General features: G+C 52.2%; 1 protein-coding gene across 5 annotated transcripts in view; it reads right to left on the bottom strand.

Annotated features, from left to right (window-relative positions):
• SCUBE1 (signal peptide, CUB domain and EGF like domain containing 1) overlaps positions 1-21,239 on the bottom strand; it is a 130,968-nt gene that overhangs the window by 99,451 nt on the left and 10,278 nt on the right. For all 5 annotated transcript variants that reach the window (XM_003125983.7, XM_084955060.1, XM_084955061.1 and 2 more), the window contains one exon: positions 8,123-8,251. In XM_003125983.7, coding sequence (XP_003126031.7) covers positions 8,123-8,251 — 129 coding nt within the window. The remainder of the gene's footprint in view (positions 1-8,122; positions 8,252-21,239) is intronic.

Below are 21,239 nucleotides of genomic sequence, written 5' to 3'. Positions count from 1 at the left end.
TTTTCTTTTTTTTTTTTTTTAAGGGCCGTATCCAGGGCATATGGAGGTTCCCAGGCTAGGGGTCTAATCGGAGCTGCAGCCGCCAGCCTACCCCACAGCCACAGCAATGCCAGATCCGAGCTGTGTCTGCGACCTACACCACAGCTCACGGCAACGCTGGATCCTTGACCCACTGAGCGAGGCCAGGGATCTAAGCCGCAACCTCATGGTTCCTCGTCGGATTCGTTTTGCTGCGCCCCAAGGGGAACTCCCTTGAGGGCTTTTCATGGAGAGACCTTTGTGCCGGCCTCGACATGCAGAGCAGGGTGGGAGCGACTTCTTTTTTTGTTTGTTTTTTTGGCGCACCTGCGGCAGGCAGAAGTTCCTAAGCCAGGGATGGAACCTGCACCACAGCAGTCACCCAAGCCACTGTAGTGACAATGCCAGATCCTTAACCCACTGGGCCACAGGAGAACTCCGGAAGCGACTTCTGAGGCTAGACGGTACAGCTTCCGTGCCCTTGCACCTTGGTCTCTCAGGACCCAGCCACCGTGCTGTGAGGAAGCCGGCACCAGCCCACGTGGAAGGACCACGCGGAGAGGCTGCCCCTAAGTGCGCTGGCCCACGACCCACATCAACCATTAGACGTCTGCAGAGAAGCCTCCAGAGGATCCCAGCCCCCACCAAGGCATCTCCAGGCTCCACGTCTTCCCAGCTGAGCCCCAGACACTGTGCAGCAGAGACGGCTGTCCCCCCTGTGCCCTGTCTGAATTCTTGACCCAGAGAATCTGTAAGACGAGTTCAAGGGTCTTTTAGCCCCGTGAGCATAGGGTGGTTTAATGCAGCAGTAGGAACAGGCACACGTCCATCTCCGACCCCATCACTTTCTAGCGCACTGTTTTGTTTTGTTATTTCTTGCTGGAGTGGACCTTAGCTGAACTTACACTGCTGAGTTCTGGGTTCCCTCGTGCACTGGTGCTTGGCTGCTCCGTTCACCACTCACTGTATTTCCAGCACTTAAAACCAGGTCTGGCACACGGCAGGTGCTCAGAACAATTTTCTAGAAGGAACAAAGGGGTGAGTGCTGGGTGGGAGGCCGTGTCACTGCTAATACAGTCCCTTCTGCCTGTCGTTGGGAGGCGTGAACATTTCTGTCTTTCTCATGGACCTCGGAGCCCCGGCACACAGGCTCCATCTAACTCACCTGGTCTCTGCCACGTGCCCAGCCCGGAGGTTTGCCGAGCTTGCACATGGCACGTCTTCAGTTGCTCTCATACACTCACTCCACAAATATTTATTACATGCCCCTAACATGCCAGACACTGCACTAGACTCTAAGGAGGAAGAAGAGGGAAGGAGAGAGGCCCCAGCACAGGGTCACAGTGGAGGGGTACAGCATGGTCACAGAAGGCTCTGGAGCGAAGGGAGATGTGGGTTGGGTCTGGAAGGACAAGTAGGACCTCACCCGGCCAGGCGGGGAGAGGGGCCGTGGGAGTAGCTCTGAAGAGCAGGGCTGCAGGGAAGGACCGTGAGGGTTTAAGGGAGGCTGGGCCAGAGGGCACAGGTGGGCAAAGATGCAGGGTGAGGAGAGGAGGCTGGCAGTGCCCTGGCCCAAGGGGCCTTATAAGCCAGCGGGCAGGTGAACTGGGTGCTGTTGCGAAAGCGACGGGAGCCATGCAAAAGGGTTCGGCAATGACAGGGCTCTGCACAGCCGCACAGGGTGAGACCATGTCCCAAAGAAGCTCAAGGGTGACACCAGCTCCTGCACAGCAGCAAGCCTGCCTTGGCCTGGGAGGCACTAAAGGCTTTGGGGCAGTGCGCTGCCTGGAGCAAGGGCCACCCTTGTGCCCTTTGGCCTGCCACCCACCAGCCTGGCTTGGCAAATGCTAGGATTTCTCAGTGACTCCCAACCTCCTGGGGGCATATATCTAAGCCCCGGTGAAGGAAGCCCCTCCTTGAACTGGCCCAGCCTCTCAGAGCTGGCTCTGCTCGGGGTGCCATGGGGCAAGTGGGGAGGAGGGCAATGGCATGCAGACTTGAACTGGCATATGTACGGCCCTGGGCTCTGGTCCCAGCTCGGCCACTAACTGGCTCTGTGACCTTACATAGGTCACCTTCCCTCTCGGAGCCTCAGTTTCCTCACGTGTAAAGAGGGGACCCTAATAGCGTCTGCCCCCCGGATGCTGTGAGGACTAAGGGAGAGCATGCGAGCACAACAGCCCGGCTGGCTCCAGATGCATGGCGGAGACTCAGCCAAAGTCCCCTCGCCTCGCCTAAGCGGCCCTGACTACCCAGCACGAGGCTGGGCACACAGTAGGTGCTCGAATAAGTGTTAACAGGAATGTGGTGATCTGGTTAACAAAACAACGTTTCTGCTGAACCTGGCGACAGATGACTTCTCTTCATCGGGGGAAAAAGTGCTGAGAAGCACGTCCAGAATTCAAACCATGAGCAACCTGAGAAACGTATTTTTCAATAAGTCACCATGAAGACGGGGTCGCAGAACATCTGGCTCAGTGAACTGATGGCTTCGGGGGAAAAGGAGCCTTGCTTTGTGGAGTCGGGAAGAGAGGATCCACTGCTGGTTTTAATTTAAGATGAAAAAAATCTTATTCTATTAGCCTAAATATTGCTCTTACGTCCAATTGCATGGAGTTTGGAATAATATTTTTCAAACAGAACTACTGCTATTTCGAGCAATTGCAATGCTAAAAGCAGTCATTTGGGGTTGAGCAAGGACCTCATCGTGGTTTCAATCCCCTCTGGTGTCATTTTCTGTTACATTTGAGAAATTCTTCAATAAAGATGTCAAACAGAACGCGAGGTTGACTCCCCAGGGGATGCGCTTGGCCACCCTCCAGGACAGAGTCCCAGGCAAGCCATCGCCGTAGAAAATAACCTTGTTTGCTCAAAAGAAAAGAAAAGGTTCAACTGCGAAAACTCAGGCAAGAAAATAACCCTTCAGCCGTCAGCCTCGTTCCTCCTAGTGAACTCAGAATGCATTTCACACTGTGCTGACCGGGCTCCACTCCAGCCATCATCCTGAAGGAATCCAGCGGTGGCCGAGAGAGGAATGTCACAACCAGACAAGACTTCTGACCCAGCCTTCTGCAGACAAAACAACAGGAGATGCAAACAGGCCCAACTGTCCCCGATGGGTGATGGCTTGTGGGGTGGGGCTCGGGGTGACTGCCCAGAGATGGTCAGGACTGCACAGGGCAGCGAGAATGCAGGACACAGACCCTTCCAACAACTCGCTCAGCTTCTCACAGCCACCAAACACCCAGGGGGCAGGCCCTGTGCTGGAGGCGTCATCAGGCAGCATGAACACAACACCACTGAGACCAAGCAGGTGGTTACATGACCAAAGCCGACCGGTTGTGAGTAATAATAGGGAGTGGTGGGGATTGTGGCCTCAGGAGAGAACACAAACCCTCCGAAGGGGGCAGCCCCAGCGCGGGTCCTGCCAGCTGCTGCCGGTACCACACTGAGACATGGGCAATGTGGGCAAGAGGTGCCCCTGCTCTTGGTGCCTTGAGGGTCCCTGCTCTGCCTCCCCTCCCCCCCGTGGTTGTGGCCCTCCCCATGGAGTAAGGAGTCGGGGGGGAGGGGTCAGGTGCGTCTGGAACACACATTTGCACTTTTAGACCACATTTGGGGCATTTGAGACCCTAAAATTCTCTGTCCAAGTGGCTCCAAGCCTATCTGTTCTCAGAGGGACAGATGATAGGACCAAGCAAAAGGGAAGGTGGGTTGGGGGCCACTGGCAGAGCTTAAACACTCAGGTTAGGGTGTCCTCTGTCTCTCTGTGTGGAGGATGGAGGCAGGGGTGGGAAGAAAAGGGACGGGGAGCAGGCATTGCCCATGCTACCACTCGCTGGCACAAGGCGTCCTAGGATTCTAAATTCCAGGTAGCTTTCCAAGGCATTAGGAAGGAACACTCGCCAAGGTAGAAATTGCATATATTCTAGTTTTGGAGCTTCGTAATGACTTTTACATATTTAGCCATGTGGGCTATCGGCCTCCATCTGCATTCCTGTCCAAGTCCCACAAAGTCAGGGGCCAGGGGACCATGGCCAAGCAGGGACAATGCTGGAAACACTGATTATTATGATTACGTTTTAAATTATGGCTGCATCCACACCAGATGGAAGTGCCTGGGCCAGGGATTGAGTCTGAGCCACAACTGTGACCTACGCCTGAGCTGCAGCAACGCTGGATCCTTTGACTAGCGGGCCAGGGATTGAATCCACGACTCTGTAGCAACTGGAGCCACCGCAGTTGGATTCTTAACCCACTGCGCCATGGCGGGAACTCCTACAAGTATCGCGGGCAGCAAGCTTGAAACATCTGCGACCGTACGATGACAACTTCCACAGCTGGGCAGCACTGCACATCCCGATGCTCAGCTCTGCCGACCTGCTTCCTTGTCTAGTTGTCACAGTGACCCCAAGACCGTTACCACTGACCCATTCTCACAGTCACGCGAACGGGCGCTCGGGGAGTGAGCGACTGGTCTCAAACCATAAAACACGTAAGTGGTGGTGACAGAACTTGGGCTACAGCTTCAAACCCCAAGTCGCGCTTCCCCTGACAGCGTTACTTATTTCAGCCAATGTTTACAAGCCTCCACGATCCCGACACTGCTGGGCACTTTTTCTCTTCCAGCGTTTCGTGGAGGCCATGGAGGCTCGGAGAGGGCACGTGGGTTGGAGCCGGATGAACCAAGGTCTGACTTCTCCCGAGTTGGAGTTTTGTCTCGGGAAGGAAAAAGCCCAAACAAAAAGAAGTCTGTTGGGAAGGGTCTGCCCTCGCTGGAAGCAGAGGAGCAACAGAGAGAGCCTTTTCTCGGTCGCCATATGCGTGAGTTAGAGCCGCACGAAGTTGCAATCTGTGCGCCGGGGTGGGGTGGGGGGAGTCTGACCCAGTTCTTTAGTCGGTGCAAAAAGAATCCGTTGTGAAAATAAGGCTGTGGAAACAAAGACCTGCACAGACTCCCTCAGTCTGGAGGCGCTGGGTACTCCTGCCATTGCCAAGAGCAAGGTGTTTACAGACAGGTGACGTGCTCAGGTAAGAGTCCTGGGACCAGGAGGGGAGCCCCGTGTGTCCGACACACCCAGGGAGGGCCGACAGCCGGCCCCGGCCCCCGCGAGGCCTCAGGGCGGGAAACCAGCCCCCGTCGATGCATCTGGCGGGAAGGTCAATGACGGACTGATGCCCGTCACGCCTGCGCGCTCAGAGCCGGCACTCTACGTGCTGGACATCCTCTGCGGTCCCCACTCGAGCCTCACGAGAGCCCCACAAGACGGAGACGGCGCGTTGCCTTTTACCCGTGAGGGACCAGGGGCCCGGAGGCGAAGGGGCCAGAGGTCACACAGCAGATCAGTGCCAGGACTGGAACCCAGAACTGGCTGTTGCCACGCTCTGTCCTCCTGACCACTGAGGATATCACCTGTTGTCCCCCAGGGACTGTCAGCTCTGCCTTCAGGGACGGATCAAGTTCAGAAATGCACTCTACCAGCCGACAAAGGGGGCGAACCGCCGGTCAGGTTAAACGCTTGTGCTCTCGGGGCTGGGGGGGGCGGGGAGTAAATGAGAGAAGCCTTGAATAGAACTTGGCGTCTGGGCGGCCTCAGTTCTCTGCATCTCATCCAAGCCCCGCCCTCTGCTGCGCCCCACCCCTGCCTTCCTCCCACCCACCCTGAGCCCGGCCGGGCAGCCACCCACAGCCCTCCACGCAGGCTCTGCCCGCCGCCTGTCAGCTGCCCCCACCTTTGGAGACCCCGCTCAATGAGACCTCCTCTCGGGAGCCCCCCTGAGGCGTCGGCCCCACTTCTACCCCACCCCCCATCCCCTGCAGGGGTGGCTCTTTCACAGACGTCTCTGGGCTTCAACAGCCTGCTGTCCAGACCTCCCTTTCAGCACTCACTTGGGTTGTAATTACATGTTTACAGGGCTGTTTCCCATAACAAGCTAATCTGAGATCCAATATGCATTAAACAAAGACAGGCAGAGGAACGGAAGACTCACACCACTAATTCTGGAAAACTTTTGGCACACTTGGGATGTCAAGCTTCCTATGCCGTGCACCAAAAGCCAGCTGGCACAATGGAAGCTTTTTTGCGCCCTTCCAGGAAGCGTTGCATCAAAAGCCATAAAAAAATCCAAATAATCCTTTTGACCCAGGAGTTTCACTTCCGGGAAGAACTGCTAAAGAAACAGTTGGGAAAATAAGAAAGAAAAGTTTTATACCCAGAATCCCCTCTGGATTCTGACAGTAAAAACAAACAAACAAACAAACAAAAATGAACAAACAATTTAAATGTCCAACCACAAAAGGGCGGCCAGGTCACCCAAAGCAACACTGCCGCCTGTTTGGTGACTGCTTATACCCACGTGGGGCCAGCCCCTTCACTGCGCCACTTCACCCTCACACACGACCTGGTGCAGCAGGCAGCACACCCTCCTCGTTGCAGTCATGCTGACGGCAACAGCCACCAGGACTGGGAGCCCCGGGACAGACACTCGCCCCCGCGTCGGGACGTGATCACAGTTACTGCTCGCAGCCGAGTGTGAGACGGCTGCCCTGCACACCCTCCCTCCACCAACAAGTGACTGAGGTTCACAGACACGAAGAACGCGTCCAGGGCCACGGCACACTCCTGCCAAGCCCATGATCTCACTCCCTGGGCTCCAGCCACCGTTCCCCAGGTCACCCAGCAGCCAGGGGCAGAAGAGGGCTCGGGGGACAGGCCCACCCGCTCTGAGACCACCTGCTTTCTATACTGGCAGGGGTTCCCCCTGCTGCAGGCTGCAGAGCACCTCGGTCATGGGTTGAATTACACCACCGCAAAGATGCTGAAGTCCAGACCCCCAGGGCTGGGGAAGGATACCCTTTTCTGGAAATGATCAAGTTCAGATGAGTGCGCCCTAATCCAATATGCCGCTGTCCTTAGAAAAGGGGACATCTGGACACAGAGGCAGACATGCAGAGAGCAAAGACAACGTGAGCAACAACAGGGAAAACAGGCAGGACGTGCTCTACAAGCAAAAGGACACCTGAAGCTTCGGGCACCGAGTGAGAGGCAGGAACCAGCTCCTCCCTAAAAGCTCTCGGAAGGAACCAGCCCTGCCCACACTGTGACTTTGGCCTTTCAGCCTCTAGGACGTAGCAAGAATGAAATTCTCCTAGAAAGAATGAATGTTTGTAGTTTATAGCCACTCAGTTGATTACTTTGTCACAGCAGCCTGGTTGTGAGTCATTTATCAGACTATGAGGCAACTGGGAAAACGGCACTAATAGGGGCCAGGTAAAAACGCCCGAGGTACCCACGATATTCAAGGAAAATCGAGGGAGAAAACCATGTTGACCACCTGATCAGTGGACAGTGGAATCACACCTGGGTGCACAGAGAAGCCTGAAAGCAAATGCCCCGGTGCAAATGAGATGCATTTTCTCCTTGTTCAACTACATGTTCCCAGTTTTATCCAGAAAGCTCGCATCACTCTTATAAATTTTATACAACTAGCTAAAAATATATGCATTTGCAAAAAAGAAAAAATCAAAACAAAACAAAAATATGTGCGTTTGGACTGTGAGAACCTGGAGGTATCTACGAATCCTTGTTATGGATGGAATTATGTTTCCCCTAAATTCATGTGTTGAAGGCCTAACCCTCAGTCCCTCACACTGTGACTGTATTTAAAATAGGACCTTTCAAGAGGTAATGACATTAAAAATGAGTTTTTAGGATGGGTTCTACTCCGACAGACTGATGTCCTTGGAAGCAGATGTCAGGACATACAGAGAGAGAGACACCTGACACGGGCAAATGGAGAGACGCGCGTGTGAACACATGGCAAGAAGGTGGCCATCTGCAAGCCGAGGAGAGACCCTCAGAAAAACAGACCAAACCAAAGCCATCGACACCTTGACCTCGGATTTCTCGCCTCCAGAGCCAAGAGAAATAAGTTCTTGGAGTTTGGGCCCCTCAAGTCATGTTATTTGGTTACAGCAGCCCCTAGCAACCTAATGCAAGGAACCCAAAGAAGACAAGCCTTCCCACTGGCCCCAACACTGCCAGCTGGGGCTGAGAAACAGGCAGGGTGTGCCTAGATGGCAGGGCACAGCCGCATCACTCACCCAGGCAGTTGTGTCCATCATGTGCCAGCATGAAGCCGTCAAAGCAGGTGCACCTGTAGTTCCCCGGGATATTGATGCACTCGTGGACACAGCCCCCGTTGTAGTAGTCATTCTCACACTCGTCGATGTCTGCAAAACGAGGTGCATGAGAGGTGTCAGAGGAAGAGCCTGGATGCCCCCTCTCCCCCCGCCGCCGAAGTCACCAGGACATGAGTGGTTAAAGGATGACTCCATAGGTGTTCACTAAAGTCCTTGCTGGGGCTTGGGGACCCAAAGGTTACACAGATGAAGATCCTGGCTCTGCAGCAAGGTCGGCCACCATCTCGCAGAGCAGGGCCATGCACCAGGCAGGTTCAAGGTATCTTCCCAGCTCCCCACCACCACCAACAGTGAAAGGGGCAAGGTTTACACCCACCCAGTTCCACCCACCCACCCCCTTTCAACACTAACAGCATGCAGGGACCCTGTCTAAAATCCGCCCCCCAAAACTGGCTCTTTTCAGGTTATGTGAAAGCCTCCCAGAGATGGAGAGCTCATTACTTGCGAAGCAGGAGGTACGAGATAAATGAACGTTGCAGACCACTAAAAAGTGGAACCTTTGGAATGAGAAAAGTCCATATACTCCCCCTTTCTGATCTGGGAGAAAAGTTCCCTCCCAGAACAGTGCCTGAAGTCCGAATTTCTATTGCTCCAGTTTCCTTGTTATACAAAGACTTCTGTCTCAAAAACAATGACCAATAGCCTTGTAAAGGTCACCCTTTTTTGCTGTTTTTTAAGTCTTTTTCAAGAGTTCCCATCAAAGGTCAAAGAGCTATCAGTTCTGGAGTTCCAGAGAGATTTGAGGATGGCTCAGGGGGTTAGGGAGCTGGCCTTATCACTGCCATGGTGAGGGTTCAATCCCTGGCTCCAGAACTTCCGCAGGCTGTGGGTGCGGCCAAAACAAACAAAAAAACACAGACTTAAGAGACTCCAGAAAGCAACAGGAGGGAGTCTAGTTAACAAAGAGCTGCTCCTATGCCTAAGTCCCCAGGGGTGACACCACGGGTCGTTATCGCCTCAACCCCCACACCAGCTAGAGCCACAAGCCCCACTTGGCATTGTTATTCCCATTTCACAAGGCAACGAAGATGCCAAGGCACAGGAAGGCCAAAACCTTGTCAAAAGTCACACACCTAGAAGTGGTACCTAGTGGGACTGGAACCAGGGCAGTCTGCCCGGCAACCCAGGGGGCCCGACCCCGGGCGGCACCTCTAGGAGGAGCAAGCAGGGTGGTGCTGGTGCACAGGCTCTGGCTGGACGCTTCCTGGGCTCTATCAGCATCAACCCACAGCTGCCCAGACCTCCACAGGCCCCGAGAAGCAGCAAAAAAGGGAGCAGCCGCAGGCGTCCTGCAGCAAAACCGGAAGTGCCCACATGGCCCCGGAAGTGTTCTCATAGACGAACCGGAAGAGCCCCGACGAAGTAGTGCCGGAAGTGCTCTGCAAGAGGCTACCCCGCGGAAAGTGTAGTATCTTCTCTGGTCAAAGACGGTGTCTTGAGGACAGGTTCTAGCTATGAAAGCCAAGAAAGGGCCAGCCTGAAGAAGAGAGGGAACTGCAGGCAAGCCTGGCTGCTCGCGCTAATGCCGGAGGAGCTGTCACAGGGAGCCATGCAGGTCCATGCTCTTGCCACGCGGTCCGGAGGACAGAGCTGCACAAGCCATGGGGGCCAGTTAATGTTCATGGGTAGGAATGACAGAGCCAGATGTCTCAGGAGGTAGTGAGCTTCCTAACTCTGTAGGTGACCAAGCACTGTCTGGATGCCGGGCTGTCAGGGACACTGCTAGCACAGGGAATTACTTCAGTGAAAACCGCAGCACTAAAAGTGCTAGAATACAGGGCCTCCTCCTGTGCCGCCCCATGATGAGGGAAGAACAAAGTAGCCTGGATCTCCAAAGAGGCAACAAACAGGAAGCAGGCTCAATCTGTTAATCATTTAAATTGTTTTTGATCATTATACTTAATGTGCTTAGAAATTTTAAACGTTAATGGAGGATATAAAATTTTACATTTGAAAGGGCATATGGATGTATAAAGACTGAGATATTGACCACTTCCCAGTCTCTGTAGCTCCGGCCTCTTGCCAGAGTCCCAGACACACCAAACCAACCACCTCTCACCTGGATCTTCCATGTTCACTCCAAAGGCAACATGGCCCAATTCTTTTTTTTTTCCTGGCCGCATCAGGGGCATGTGAAAAATCTCTGGGCCAGGGATTAAACCTGTGCCATAGCAGTGACAACACAGGATCCTTAACCCACTGAGCCACGATGGAATTCCCACATGACCCAACCTTAACGCATTAATCTCCACTTCCCTGGATTCCACATCCCAGTGAATACTGTTATCCTTCCACCTCTCACTGATATCTAATCAGCTACCAACACATGATTTCTCCACACTCAACATGGTAGAGTCGGCCAACTGGCCACCGTTTCCACCGCCTGTAAGCATGTCATCGCTCCTCTGATCGGAACCAGCAGCTCCCAAACTGCTGTCTACCTCCCTTCCTTCCTTCAAGCTGGTGACTTGGAAGAAAGTGGTTTGTTCCCAACTCTGGGGGTGGAGCCTAATCAGTAACCCACACAGTACTTGGCATTAGTAACCGCTCTTGGTCCCAGGGTGGGCATATGATTTTGGCAAGCCTGGGGGGAATGACTTTTATTCTACGCTTGGGTAAAAGAATTCTGTCTCACATTGTACCTCAGTATGCAGGTATCCACTCCTGAAACATCCACCAGCCTATTTAACTTTCACGGAAACCCTCAAGAGTAGGTATTTTAACTCCAATTTATGGCTGAGCAAACCAAAGCGTAGAAAGGTAATTGCTCAAGGTCACACAGTAAGTGGTAGGGCAAGGATCACAACAGGGGTCTTTCAGTCTGCAAAGCCCATGTCCTTTCTAATAAGTTAGAACGTCCATGACAGGCGAGGCATTGACTGGCAAGGTACTTTATGTCTGTTATTTCGGTCTTGGTGTGTATATACTGTGTTCCAGGAAGGTATTGTCTAATCATCCAAACACTCATTCATACATTCATCCTTCCATTTACTCCACATCCACACAGACACATTTGTGTGTGTGCCTGTCCATCCACCCAAATAGCAAGTCAGCCAGCCATGCATCTGTTCACCCAAACATCCATCCATCCACCTTGTCACTCCCATAAGCTGTTCATTCAGATACTACCCAGCCATCCTTCCATTTGTCTATCATGCTAAAATCTATCCATCTAAATATTCAGTCAGATGACCATCCTTCCATTCATCCAATCACCTGTTCCCCCATCCATTTATCCAGCCCAAACATCCGCCTATACAAACATGCATCCATCCATCTAAATATTCAGCCAGACACCCATCCTTTCATTCCTCTAAATATCTATTCATCTAAGTATCATCCATCAAATATGCATCCACTCATCTGATCAGCCAAATGCCCAACCACCTATCTGTCTACTCATTGATCCAAACACTCACCCACCTATCAAAACTCTCTCTCTCTTTCTCACACACACAAACACCTACTTGTTCATCTATCAAAATATTTACCCAACCACCCATCCAAACATCCATTCATCCACCTATCAATTCCTTCAAACATTCTCCATCTAAACAGCTTACAGGAGTTCCTGTCGTGACGCAGTGGTTAACGAATCTGACTAGGAACCATGAGGTTGCAGGTTTGATCCCTGGCCTTGCTCAGTGAGTTAAGGAGCTGACGTTGCTGTGGCTGGGGTGTAGGCCGGCGGCTACAGCTCCGATTGGACCCCTAGCCTGGGAACCTCCATATGCCGCGGGAAGCGGCCCTAGAAAAAGGCAAAAAAAGATTTAAAAAATAAATAAATAAATAGCTTACAAAATATATATAATAAGATTTTCAAAAAGAATAGATGTTAGGATGAAAGAGAAGCAATGAGGGTTGAAGAATGAGAGAAAACTGGTGAATGTGTGCAGAAACAGATTTGCTAATTCCAGCACAATTACAAAAGGAAGGCCACAAATATGGCTCTGAGCTTCCTAGAAGCCAAGGCAAGGAAGGAAACACACTCAATTACAGAGTCACCGCATCCATAAAGTTCAGTGAACTAGCTATTTTGAAGGTAAGTAAGGTCTGGGACAAAATGTCTTTTCCCTGATTAGGATAATCACACGCCCAAATTTGCCTAGCATCATTTCGGTTTATGCCTGTTGTCTGGGTATCACTATTAACTTTTTCACTATGAAAATGAAAAACGACTTGATCACCATACACGTAAGGCATTATAAAGACACCGCTGAATAGTGAACAAAACAATTCTAGACTTTTCCTTCCTTTGACTCCCTATGGTGTAGGCCACAGTGGGTGCTAATGGGCTGAAGAGTATAGGAATGTTCACTGTTCACATTTCTTCTCCTAACCCATCAGCACAGAGTCCCCCCAGGTCTGAGCATCCCTTAGAATGACTGGTTCCTCTCCAGTCCCTGGGCCTGAAGTGCTCCCTCAGGCCTCTGAGGCCAACCTGCTTCACCTGTCCAGCATCCTGAACGGAGAATGTCGGCTCACAAACCAAACCTCCCTTGATTTTCTGTGTCTGTGCCTTGATTTCTGTTTTTTAAAATCACATGAGCTTCCTCATTTAATACATAAGAAATAAACACATACACAAACCAATTTTAAAAACTTTTTTTTTTTTTTTTTTGCCAAAGCAAGTAGATTTATTATTGTAAAAAATGTATCTAGGCGTTCCCGTCATGGCTCAGTGGTTAACGAATCCGACTAGGAACCATGAGGTTGAGGGTTCGATACGTGGCCTCGCTCAGTGGGTTAAGGATCCAGCGTTGCCATGAGCTGTGGTGTAGGTCACAGACAGGGCTCATATCCCAAGTTGCTGGGGCTCTGGTATAGGCTGGTGGCTACAGCTCCAATTGGACCCCTAGCCTGGGAACCTTCATATACTGTGGGTGTGGCCCTAGAAAAGACATAAATACAAAATAATAATAATAATAATAATAATTAGAAAAAGAAAAAGGAAAAAATAATGTATCCAAGAGCCACCAGCCCCAGAGGAGGTCCCACAGGCCTCCAAGATGCCCATTAGTCTTGGACCACTTTTTAAGGACTGTGAAAGCCGGACAGGACAGCAAGAAACAAGTAGATGGAGTGGGGAGAGGGTAAAAGAATGGAGGGGAGCAGAGTCAAGCTTTCTAGATACATACTCTTTTTTTTTTTAAATTTGAAGTATCAAGGGTTTGCAATATTAGTTTCAGCTGTATGGCAAACTGATTCTGTGACCTATATATATATCATATATATATATGATTCTTTTCCATTAGCGGTTATTACATGATATTTGAATATAGTCCCCTATGCTATACGATAAATCCCTGTTGCTTATCTATTTTATGTTTAGTAGTTTGTATCTGTTAATCCCATGCTCCTAATTTATTCCTCTCCACTCCCTTTCCCCTTTGGTAACCATAAGTTTGTTTTCTATGTCTGAGTCTGTTTCTGTTTTGCATAAAGATTCACTTGTCCTATTTTTTAGATTCCAGGTGCAGTGTCATATCATAGTTGTCATTCTGTTTGACTTACTTCACTTAGTATGATAATCTCTATGTCTATCCACGTTGCTACAAACGGCACTATTTCATTCCTTTTTATGGCTGAGTAATATTCCACTTCTCACTCTCTCACACACACACACACACACACACACACACACACACACACACACATCTTTTTTTTTCTTTGTCTTTTTAGGGTCGCACCCATGGCATATGGAAGTTCCCAGGCTAGGGGTCCAATCAGAGCTGTAGCTGCCAGCCTACACCACAGCCATAGCAACGCCAGATCTGAGCTGCGTGTGTGACCTGCACCACAGAGCACAGCAATGCCGGATCCTTTAACCCACTGAGCAAGGCCAGGGATCGAATCCATGTCCTCATGGATACTAGTCGGGTTCATTACCACTGAGCCACAACAGGAACTTCCAACACCACATCTTCTTAAACCAGGTCTCCGTTGATGGGCACTGGGGTTGTCTCTATGTCTTTGCTGTCGTATCTTTTCGAGAGTTTTCATCTTTTCCCAATATATGCCCAAGACTGGGTTGCTGGATGACATGGTAGCTCTATTTTTAGTTTTTTAAGTGATCTTCACACGGTTCCATAGTGGCTGCACCAATTTACGTTCCCACCAACCTTTCTCCATGCCCTCTCCAGCATTTGCTACTTGTAGACTTTGCGACGATGGGCATCCTGTCAGTGTGAGACGAGATGGCACTATAGTTTTTCCATTCCTCTGATCATTAGCAGTGCTGAACATCTTTTCACGTGCCTACTGGCCATCTGTGTGTCTTTTTTGGAGAAATGTCTATTTAGATCTTCTGCCCATTTTTTAATTGGGTTCTTTGGGTGGGGGGTTTGTTTGTTTTGGTTTTTAGTATTGAATTGTATGAGCTGTTTGTATATTTTGGAAATCAAGCCCTTGTCAGTCGCACTGTTTGCAAATATCTTCTCCCATTCTAGAGGGTGTCTTTTCATTTTGTGTATGGTTTCTTTTACTGCGCAAAAGCTTTTATGTTTGATTTGGTCCCTTTTTGTTTTGCTTTGTTTTTGTCTTTTGTCCTTTTAGGGCTGCACCCGTGGTATATGGAGGTTCCCAGGCTAGGAGTTGCATCGGAGCTGTAGCTGCCGGCCTAAGCCAGAGCCACAGCAACGCGGGATCCGAGCCAAGTCTGTGACCCAAACACCACAGCGCACGGCAACGCCAGATCCTTAAACCACTGAGCGAGGCCAGAAATCAAACCCGCAACCTCATGGTTCCTAGTTGGATTCATTTCCACTGCGCCATGCTGAGAACTCCTGGTCTCATTTGTTTATTTTTGTTTTTCTTTTGCCGGGAGACTGATCTAGATATTTGGGACTGTCGTGAGCTGAACTGTGTCCTCCTCAAAAACGTGTTGATATCGTCACGCTCAGTGCTTGGGAACGTGACCTGGTTTGGAAACAGCAGGTTTGCTGATGTAATCAGGATTTAGATACAGTTATAGTGGAGTAGCATGGGCTCTAATCCAATGACTGGTGTGTCTACACAGAGACACACACGGAGGATGTAAGGACAGAAAGGAGAAAGCCATGTGAAGAGACAGACACAGAGGGGAGATAGCCGTGTGACCACAGAAGCCGAGAGGGAGGGATAAGCTGTGTGTGAAGCAGGTGTGACTGCTGTTTCCATTTTACTGATGCAGAGGCCGAGGTACAGCTTAGCAGAGGATTTTGGGGCCCCAGCCAGGGTCTGCATTCCAGGGCAGGCTCTATGTTCCTGCTGGAGCCACATCCTCAGGGGTGCATGAGATGAATACGTTTCAAACGGGCTTCCTGCTCCAAAAGAGTTACTAAGGAGAAAGGTGGGGAGGAGATGCCACGTGCATCCTTGTTTTTATTTCTGAGGTCTGTGCCTACTCTCGAGGTGGAGGGGTGGTGATGGAGGGGGTTCATACTGGTGGAGAAGGTGGACACGACAGAAGCTCTGACTCGAGTGCCGAGGACGAGAGTCCAACAGGTCGCCCTAGACATCCCTGCTCCTTCTCCAGCTTGGATTTTTTCTTTTTTTTTAAATTTTTTTAATGAGAACTCAATTCCCAACAGCAAACAGCTCCCAAGATCCAATAGAGCAGAGAAAAACAGCATGCAGGGCCGCTCATTATGGGATTTTTAAAAGGTCACGCAGTTCCACTTTTCCTATATTAAAATAGCAGCGTGCATACACAATCCCACAGCTGTGGTTATGTGCCAACAACACTGGTTTGGACTCAAATAGGATGAGTTTGGGTCTTTTCATTTAATTCAAAATCAATTCTTGATGCCCCATAAAAATATATATGTATTCTGTAGTGCCTAGGTTCTGAGGGATTCTACTACAATAAGCCAGAGCTGCTTCTCATTTTATTTTAATACTATTTAGGGCATTTTCTTAAAAATTAGGACAGACTAGAAAGGTTCTCAGAATGAGGATTTTTAAAACACGCTACTCTCTACTCTCAGAGACCACTACTGAAAATATCTTCTCGTTTCCCCCTGAAATTGGCATTTTTCTCGACATTCTTTGCAGACAGTGGAGACCAAATGCTCTAACAAAGAAACCTTCCCGGGCTGGGCGCTAACACGTCTTCTCCTTTGTCTGGGGCTTTAGGAAAAACCATGCCCTCCTTAGATCAGGCAACCGTTCTGGGAGAGATGTATGGCTTAGGAAGTTGAGTCCTTATTGGTGAATAAATCTTAATCCGGTTTGTTGGCTAATTACATTCGCGGGAAGGTAGTTTCGCAGGGCCGCCTAGCAGGAAGGATTAAGCCTCCTGCCTCCGGTGGCGCAGGGTTAAGCTCTGGGTTTGTAATGACTGAGTAATGAGACCCGCTCTCGGCGGACCCCTGGCATCCATCGATCAGGTTTCCCTGCTGCCGAGACAATGCCAGAAGTGGGCCCAGCAGTTAATTATGGGAAAGGTCAAAGGTCACGCAAAACCAACACAAATCCATATACTTTTTCATTCCTAACGGCACACAATGACCATGGCTCCGCCAGAGGGTGGGAAGGTCCTCCCCCGACCCAACCCATGATCCAAGGTAACCATGGGCTTTGAGTTGCTTGCTGGCCTCTCCCAGCAGCCTGCACACCTTCAGGCCTCCACGCTTTCCGCCTGCTGTTCCCTCTGCCTGGAGCGCTGTCCCCTGCACAGTCCGAGCCCCAGCATCACCTCCTCCCCGAAGTTCTCCCCGATCCTCTAGCAGCCGGGGCTTCTCCCACCCCCGGGGCCCCACAGCTCCCTGACCAGGCACTATCGTTACTCTCGCTGGCTGGGTACACCTCCCTTGAGGCGGGGAGTTTCCGTGGGGCAAGAACTGTGTCCTGTTCGGCTGTGGGCTCAGCAGTAGGGAACTGTGCTCCTTAGAAGTCTGCTCAGCACTGAACGGGTGCACAGCCCTCTTGACAGGAGCCTCTGCGGACACGCCAGGCCGTATGCAGGCCCTCGGCTGTGCCCCCGCTGGGAAATGGGGCCCAACGTCTTTATTTGATAGCAGGGGAAACACTAAGGCTCAGAGGTGTTACCTGCCTGGCCCAAGATCACACAGCTAATGCCAGGAAGTGAGCCAGGCCCCCTGACCTCAGAGCTGATACTGTCTGCATCACAAAGGTCGCATTTTGGGGGCTTCCTTTTATATGAAGTCTCCAGAAAAGGCAAAACTATGGAGATAGAAGGGAAATCAGTGTTTTGGGGGACTGGGAGGCTGGGGAGTGACGGCTAAGGGGCACAGGGTCTCTTTTCAGAGGAATGGCAAGTTCTTTTTTTTTTTTTTTGTCTTTTTGCTATTTCTAGGGCCGCTCCCTCGGCATATGGAGGTTCCCAGGCTAGGGGTCGAATCAGAGCTGTAGCCACCAGCCTACGCCAGAGCCACAGCAACGCAGGATCCGAGCCATGTCTGCAACCTACACCACAGCTCACGGCAACGCCGGATCGTTAACCCACTGAGCAAGGGCAGGGACCGAACCCGCAACCTCATGGTTCCTAGTCGGATTTGTTAACCACTGCGCCACCATGGGAACTCCGCAAGTTCTAACATTGATCGCTGTGATGGGGAACACACGAAAGGCTCTGAACTGCGCACGCTAAGTGCTGAGCTGTGGACCACATCTCAACAACGCAGTTCTTTGCATTAATGCTGTGGGTGCTGTCAGCCGCTGTGCTGGCGAGTCTCTGGGCTCTGTCTGGGCGCAGGAAACCACAGGGAAGCTCACTTGGAACCGACCTTGAATACCACCTGCCCAGGGTGGGCTCATGGTGGGCTCAGTCGCTCCCAGGTACCAGGTGGGACTGCCCTCCGCATCCAAAGGACCAGTTAAAACGCCTTGGACCCTTCGCTGGACGCTGTTCCCAGGCTCGCACATCAGACCTACTGGATACCAGAGCGGCCTGGTTGACAGAGAGCCGACCCATCAGAGTGTTCGAGGAGGAAGTGAGGAGGGGTCCCAGGGGGCTGCCAGCCCCGAGCTGAGGCTCCTGCCGCCCCCTGCCAATTACAGGCATGGTCATTCTCCCACCTCGTTGGCAAAAGGCTGGGGAAGAGCCTAGACCCCAAACTGCAAGCTCTGAGGGGCTGCTCCATAGGCCCAACCCCCGTGAACTCAAACTCAACAGGAAGATAATCAGAACCACAGGTGCCTGAAAGCCTGACCTGCCACTTGGACTGCTGGGGTCTGAGAGCTCCCCCCATGTGCCCTGGTTTGATAAAGGGGCAACCAAGCCCAAAGAGCGGAGCTAAGGAGCTAACAGTATCAGCAGGTTGGGGCCGACAGCAACTTGAACCCAAGCCTCGCAACTCAGGTTTCTTCCCCTAACCTCCCAGGCTGCCCTCTGGCTCCGGCCGCAGCAGGGGCTTGGCGGGCCTGGTGCAGTTTGATTCTATTCTCTTTCCCTCCAGCTCCCCAGTGGAGCATCTCTCGGACAGTAACAACAGGAGCAGCAGGGGCTGGAGTTCCCCTGTGGCTCAGTGGTAAAGCACCCAACTAGTATTCACGAGGACTTGGGTTTGATCCCTGGCCTTGCTCAGTGGGTTGAAGGATCCGGCATTGCCATGAGCTGCGGTGTAGGTCATGGACATGGCTCAGATCTGGCGTTGCTGTGGCTGTGGTGCAGGCTGGCGGCTATAGCTCCAACTTGACCCCTAGCCTGGGAACCTCCATATGCTACAGATGAGGCCCTAAAAAGACCAAAAAAAAAAAAAAAAAAAAAAAAAAGGAGCAGCAGGGGCAACTCCCCGCCACCCTCTAATGGTAGGTGACTTAACCCTTACCAAGGCCCGGCAGAGAGCTTAACTTCCTTCATCACAGGAAGAGAAACCAAGGCTCCGAGAGCTTAAGTGACTTGAGTGAGAGGACAAGTGGCAAAGCCAAAACTGGAAGCTGTGCAGGCTGGTTCCAGACTCCACCTAACCTTGACACAGTCATCTGGCACTGGGTCACATCTCAGCGCACGAGGGAGCCGGGCCCAGGGTCCTCACTGAGGTTCGAGCCGCCTCGATGACTTTCTGCTGCGCCCGCAGCTTCCCTGTGCAGGCCCCCGGCCCTCAGCCCAGACGCTGGCCGCAGGAGCTGCCAGCCCGGAAGGGGAAAGGACCCAGACCAGAGGAACACATCGGCCAGGCCCAGGTCTGCCCGTGGCTATCCCTGGGAAGGGACAGGGGGCGGACAGTCCGGCTGGAGCCCATCTGGAACCCCCACAGCCTAGCCAGCATCGGGCGCCACCGTGGCAAGGCGTACCCTGAAGAAAGCGCGGCCTGCTATGGGGTCTGAAGGGGGCCGGGTCTCCTGGCTCTGGCCCTGCACTTGCAGTCAGCACGTTAAGGCCCAAGAAGTCCACAGACCTGCCCAAGGTCACACAGGCTGGGCACCCAGGTCTCCATGGACCTACACCCAGCTCCACTCCCCCTCCAGTGGAGGAGCAGGAGGCGAGGACAGAAGGCGGGGTGGCTCCAGGGGAGAGGCGTGCATGGCTGAGCCCCAGAGGGCAGAGCCCCAGCAGCAGCCGTTACTAACCAGGCCAGAGTCCAGGCTGGCCAGCTGGGGTTTTAAACTCTCTTCCCAGGGGCTGCAGCCCTGGCCCATCTGGAGGATTCGCCCCCCGCCCCCAGACCCCCTCCGAGACCCCTGACCTTGCCCGCACACACAAGCCCTCCGGCCCTCTTTGTCTCAAGGCCTTTGGGGAAGGCCGCCATCCACTTCAGTAGCATTCAAAGGCCAACAGGGCCGTGGTTTATTTTCTTAGAAATAATGGTTTTTTCTGGTTAGCATTCCTCCGATGGAAAAACAAATACAGCCACTGTAATAAGAAGCGGCCAAGAGGAGGCTAGAGGGCCTGCTGCCTGGGGGGCTTGGTGATACGGGGGGGGGGTGGGGGCGGGGCAGAGGCCCCTCCAACCCCAGGAGACCTGGGGTTTAGAGGGAAAGGAAAGCTGGACGTGCAGGCACTGGGGCTGTGTCCAGCACGCTCTCCCCCTGCCCCAGCTGCCGCTCAAATGCACGCTCTGTGAGGCAGGTGCCGAGGCTCCCACCTGAGGATCTGGAGTCAGGCCTCAGGAAGGTGAAGCCACTCACTGGACTTAGTGAATCTGCAAAGACCATGGCAGGCCTCTGCATCCTTGCGACAGACACACCCATGGACCTTCAGAGCTGGAGGGAGCGTCGGAGATGCGCTCTGCTCTCCTGACTTAGCTCAGATGATGCCTCTCCAGGGAGCCCACCCAGGCTTCTCCCTCCCCAGGCAGAGACTGCACTCTCTTCCTCCCCCCACGGAGCTGGTCTTTCCACTGCGGTACTTGCACCCCGTGTTTTTGTTTTGTTTTGTCTTTTTAGGGCTGCACCCATGGCATGTGGAATTTCCCAGGCTAGGGGTCAAATTGGAGCTGCAGCTGCCAGTCTGCACCACAGCCACAGCCATGCCAGATCTGAGCCACATCTGCGACCTACACCACAGCACACGGCAATGCCAGATCCTTAACCCACTGGGCGAGGCCAGGGATCGAACCCTCGTCCTTATGGGTGCTAGTTGAGTTCCTTACCACTGAGCCATGACGGGAACTTCACACGCCCTGTTATGATCACGTCTTTCCCAGCCTGTCTCTCCTCTAACCAGTGAGGTCAGGAAAACACGCCTTGGGCCCAGCACCAAGCCTGGCACAGAGTAGGTGCTCAGTGAACATTCTTGATACTAAACTGAATCTAGTCCAGCGGACGCATTTTGCACATGGGTGAACTGAGGCTCCCGGAGGCAAACGCCTCCAAGGCGTAAATGCCAACGGGATGAGCTTTTAATTTTTTCCTTCCCAAAACAGCCAGGGGCGCCAAGAAACTCTGGCAGATCTGGGACCCGCTGTAAGCAACGCTGCCTAATTGCTAGCTGACAGCAACTTGGAATTCTAAGTCACATCCAGTTTCTTCCTGCCCGCTGGTCTGCTGGACTTGAGCGCTTTCATCTTCGGCGGGGCACATGTTAGCATGCATAATTGCACGTTTTAAGACTCGAAGAAGAATTTCCCCTCCT

This window comes from Sus scrofa, chromosome 5, assembly GCF_054392235.1.
Source record: "Sus scrofa isolate SSC_HxYL_T2T_F1_AM1 chromosome 5, Sscrofa_HxYL_maternal_Yorkshire_Landrace_v2.0, whole genome shotgun sequence".
Classification (NCBI taxonomy): domain Eukaryota; kingdom Metazoa; phylum Chordata; class Mammalia; order Artiodactyla; family Suidae; genus Sus; species Sus scrofa.
Note: the sequence above shows the minus strand (reverse complement) of the source record. Positions and strands in the feature narration are given on the sequence as shown.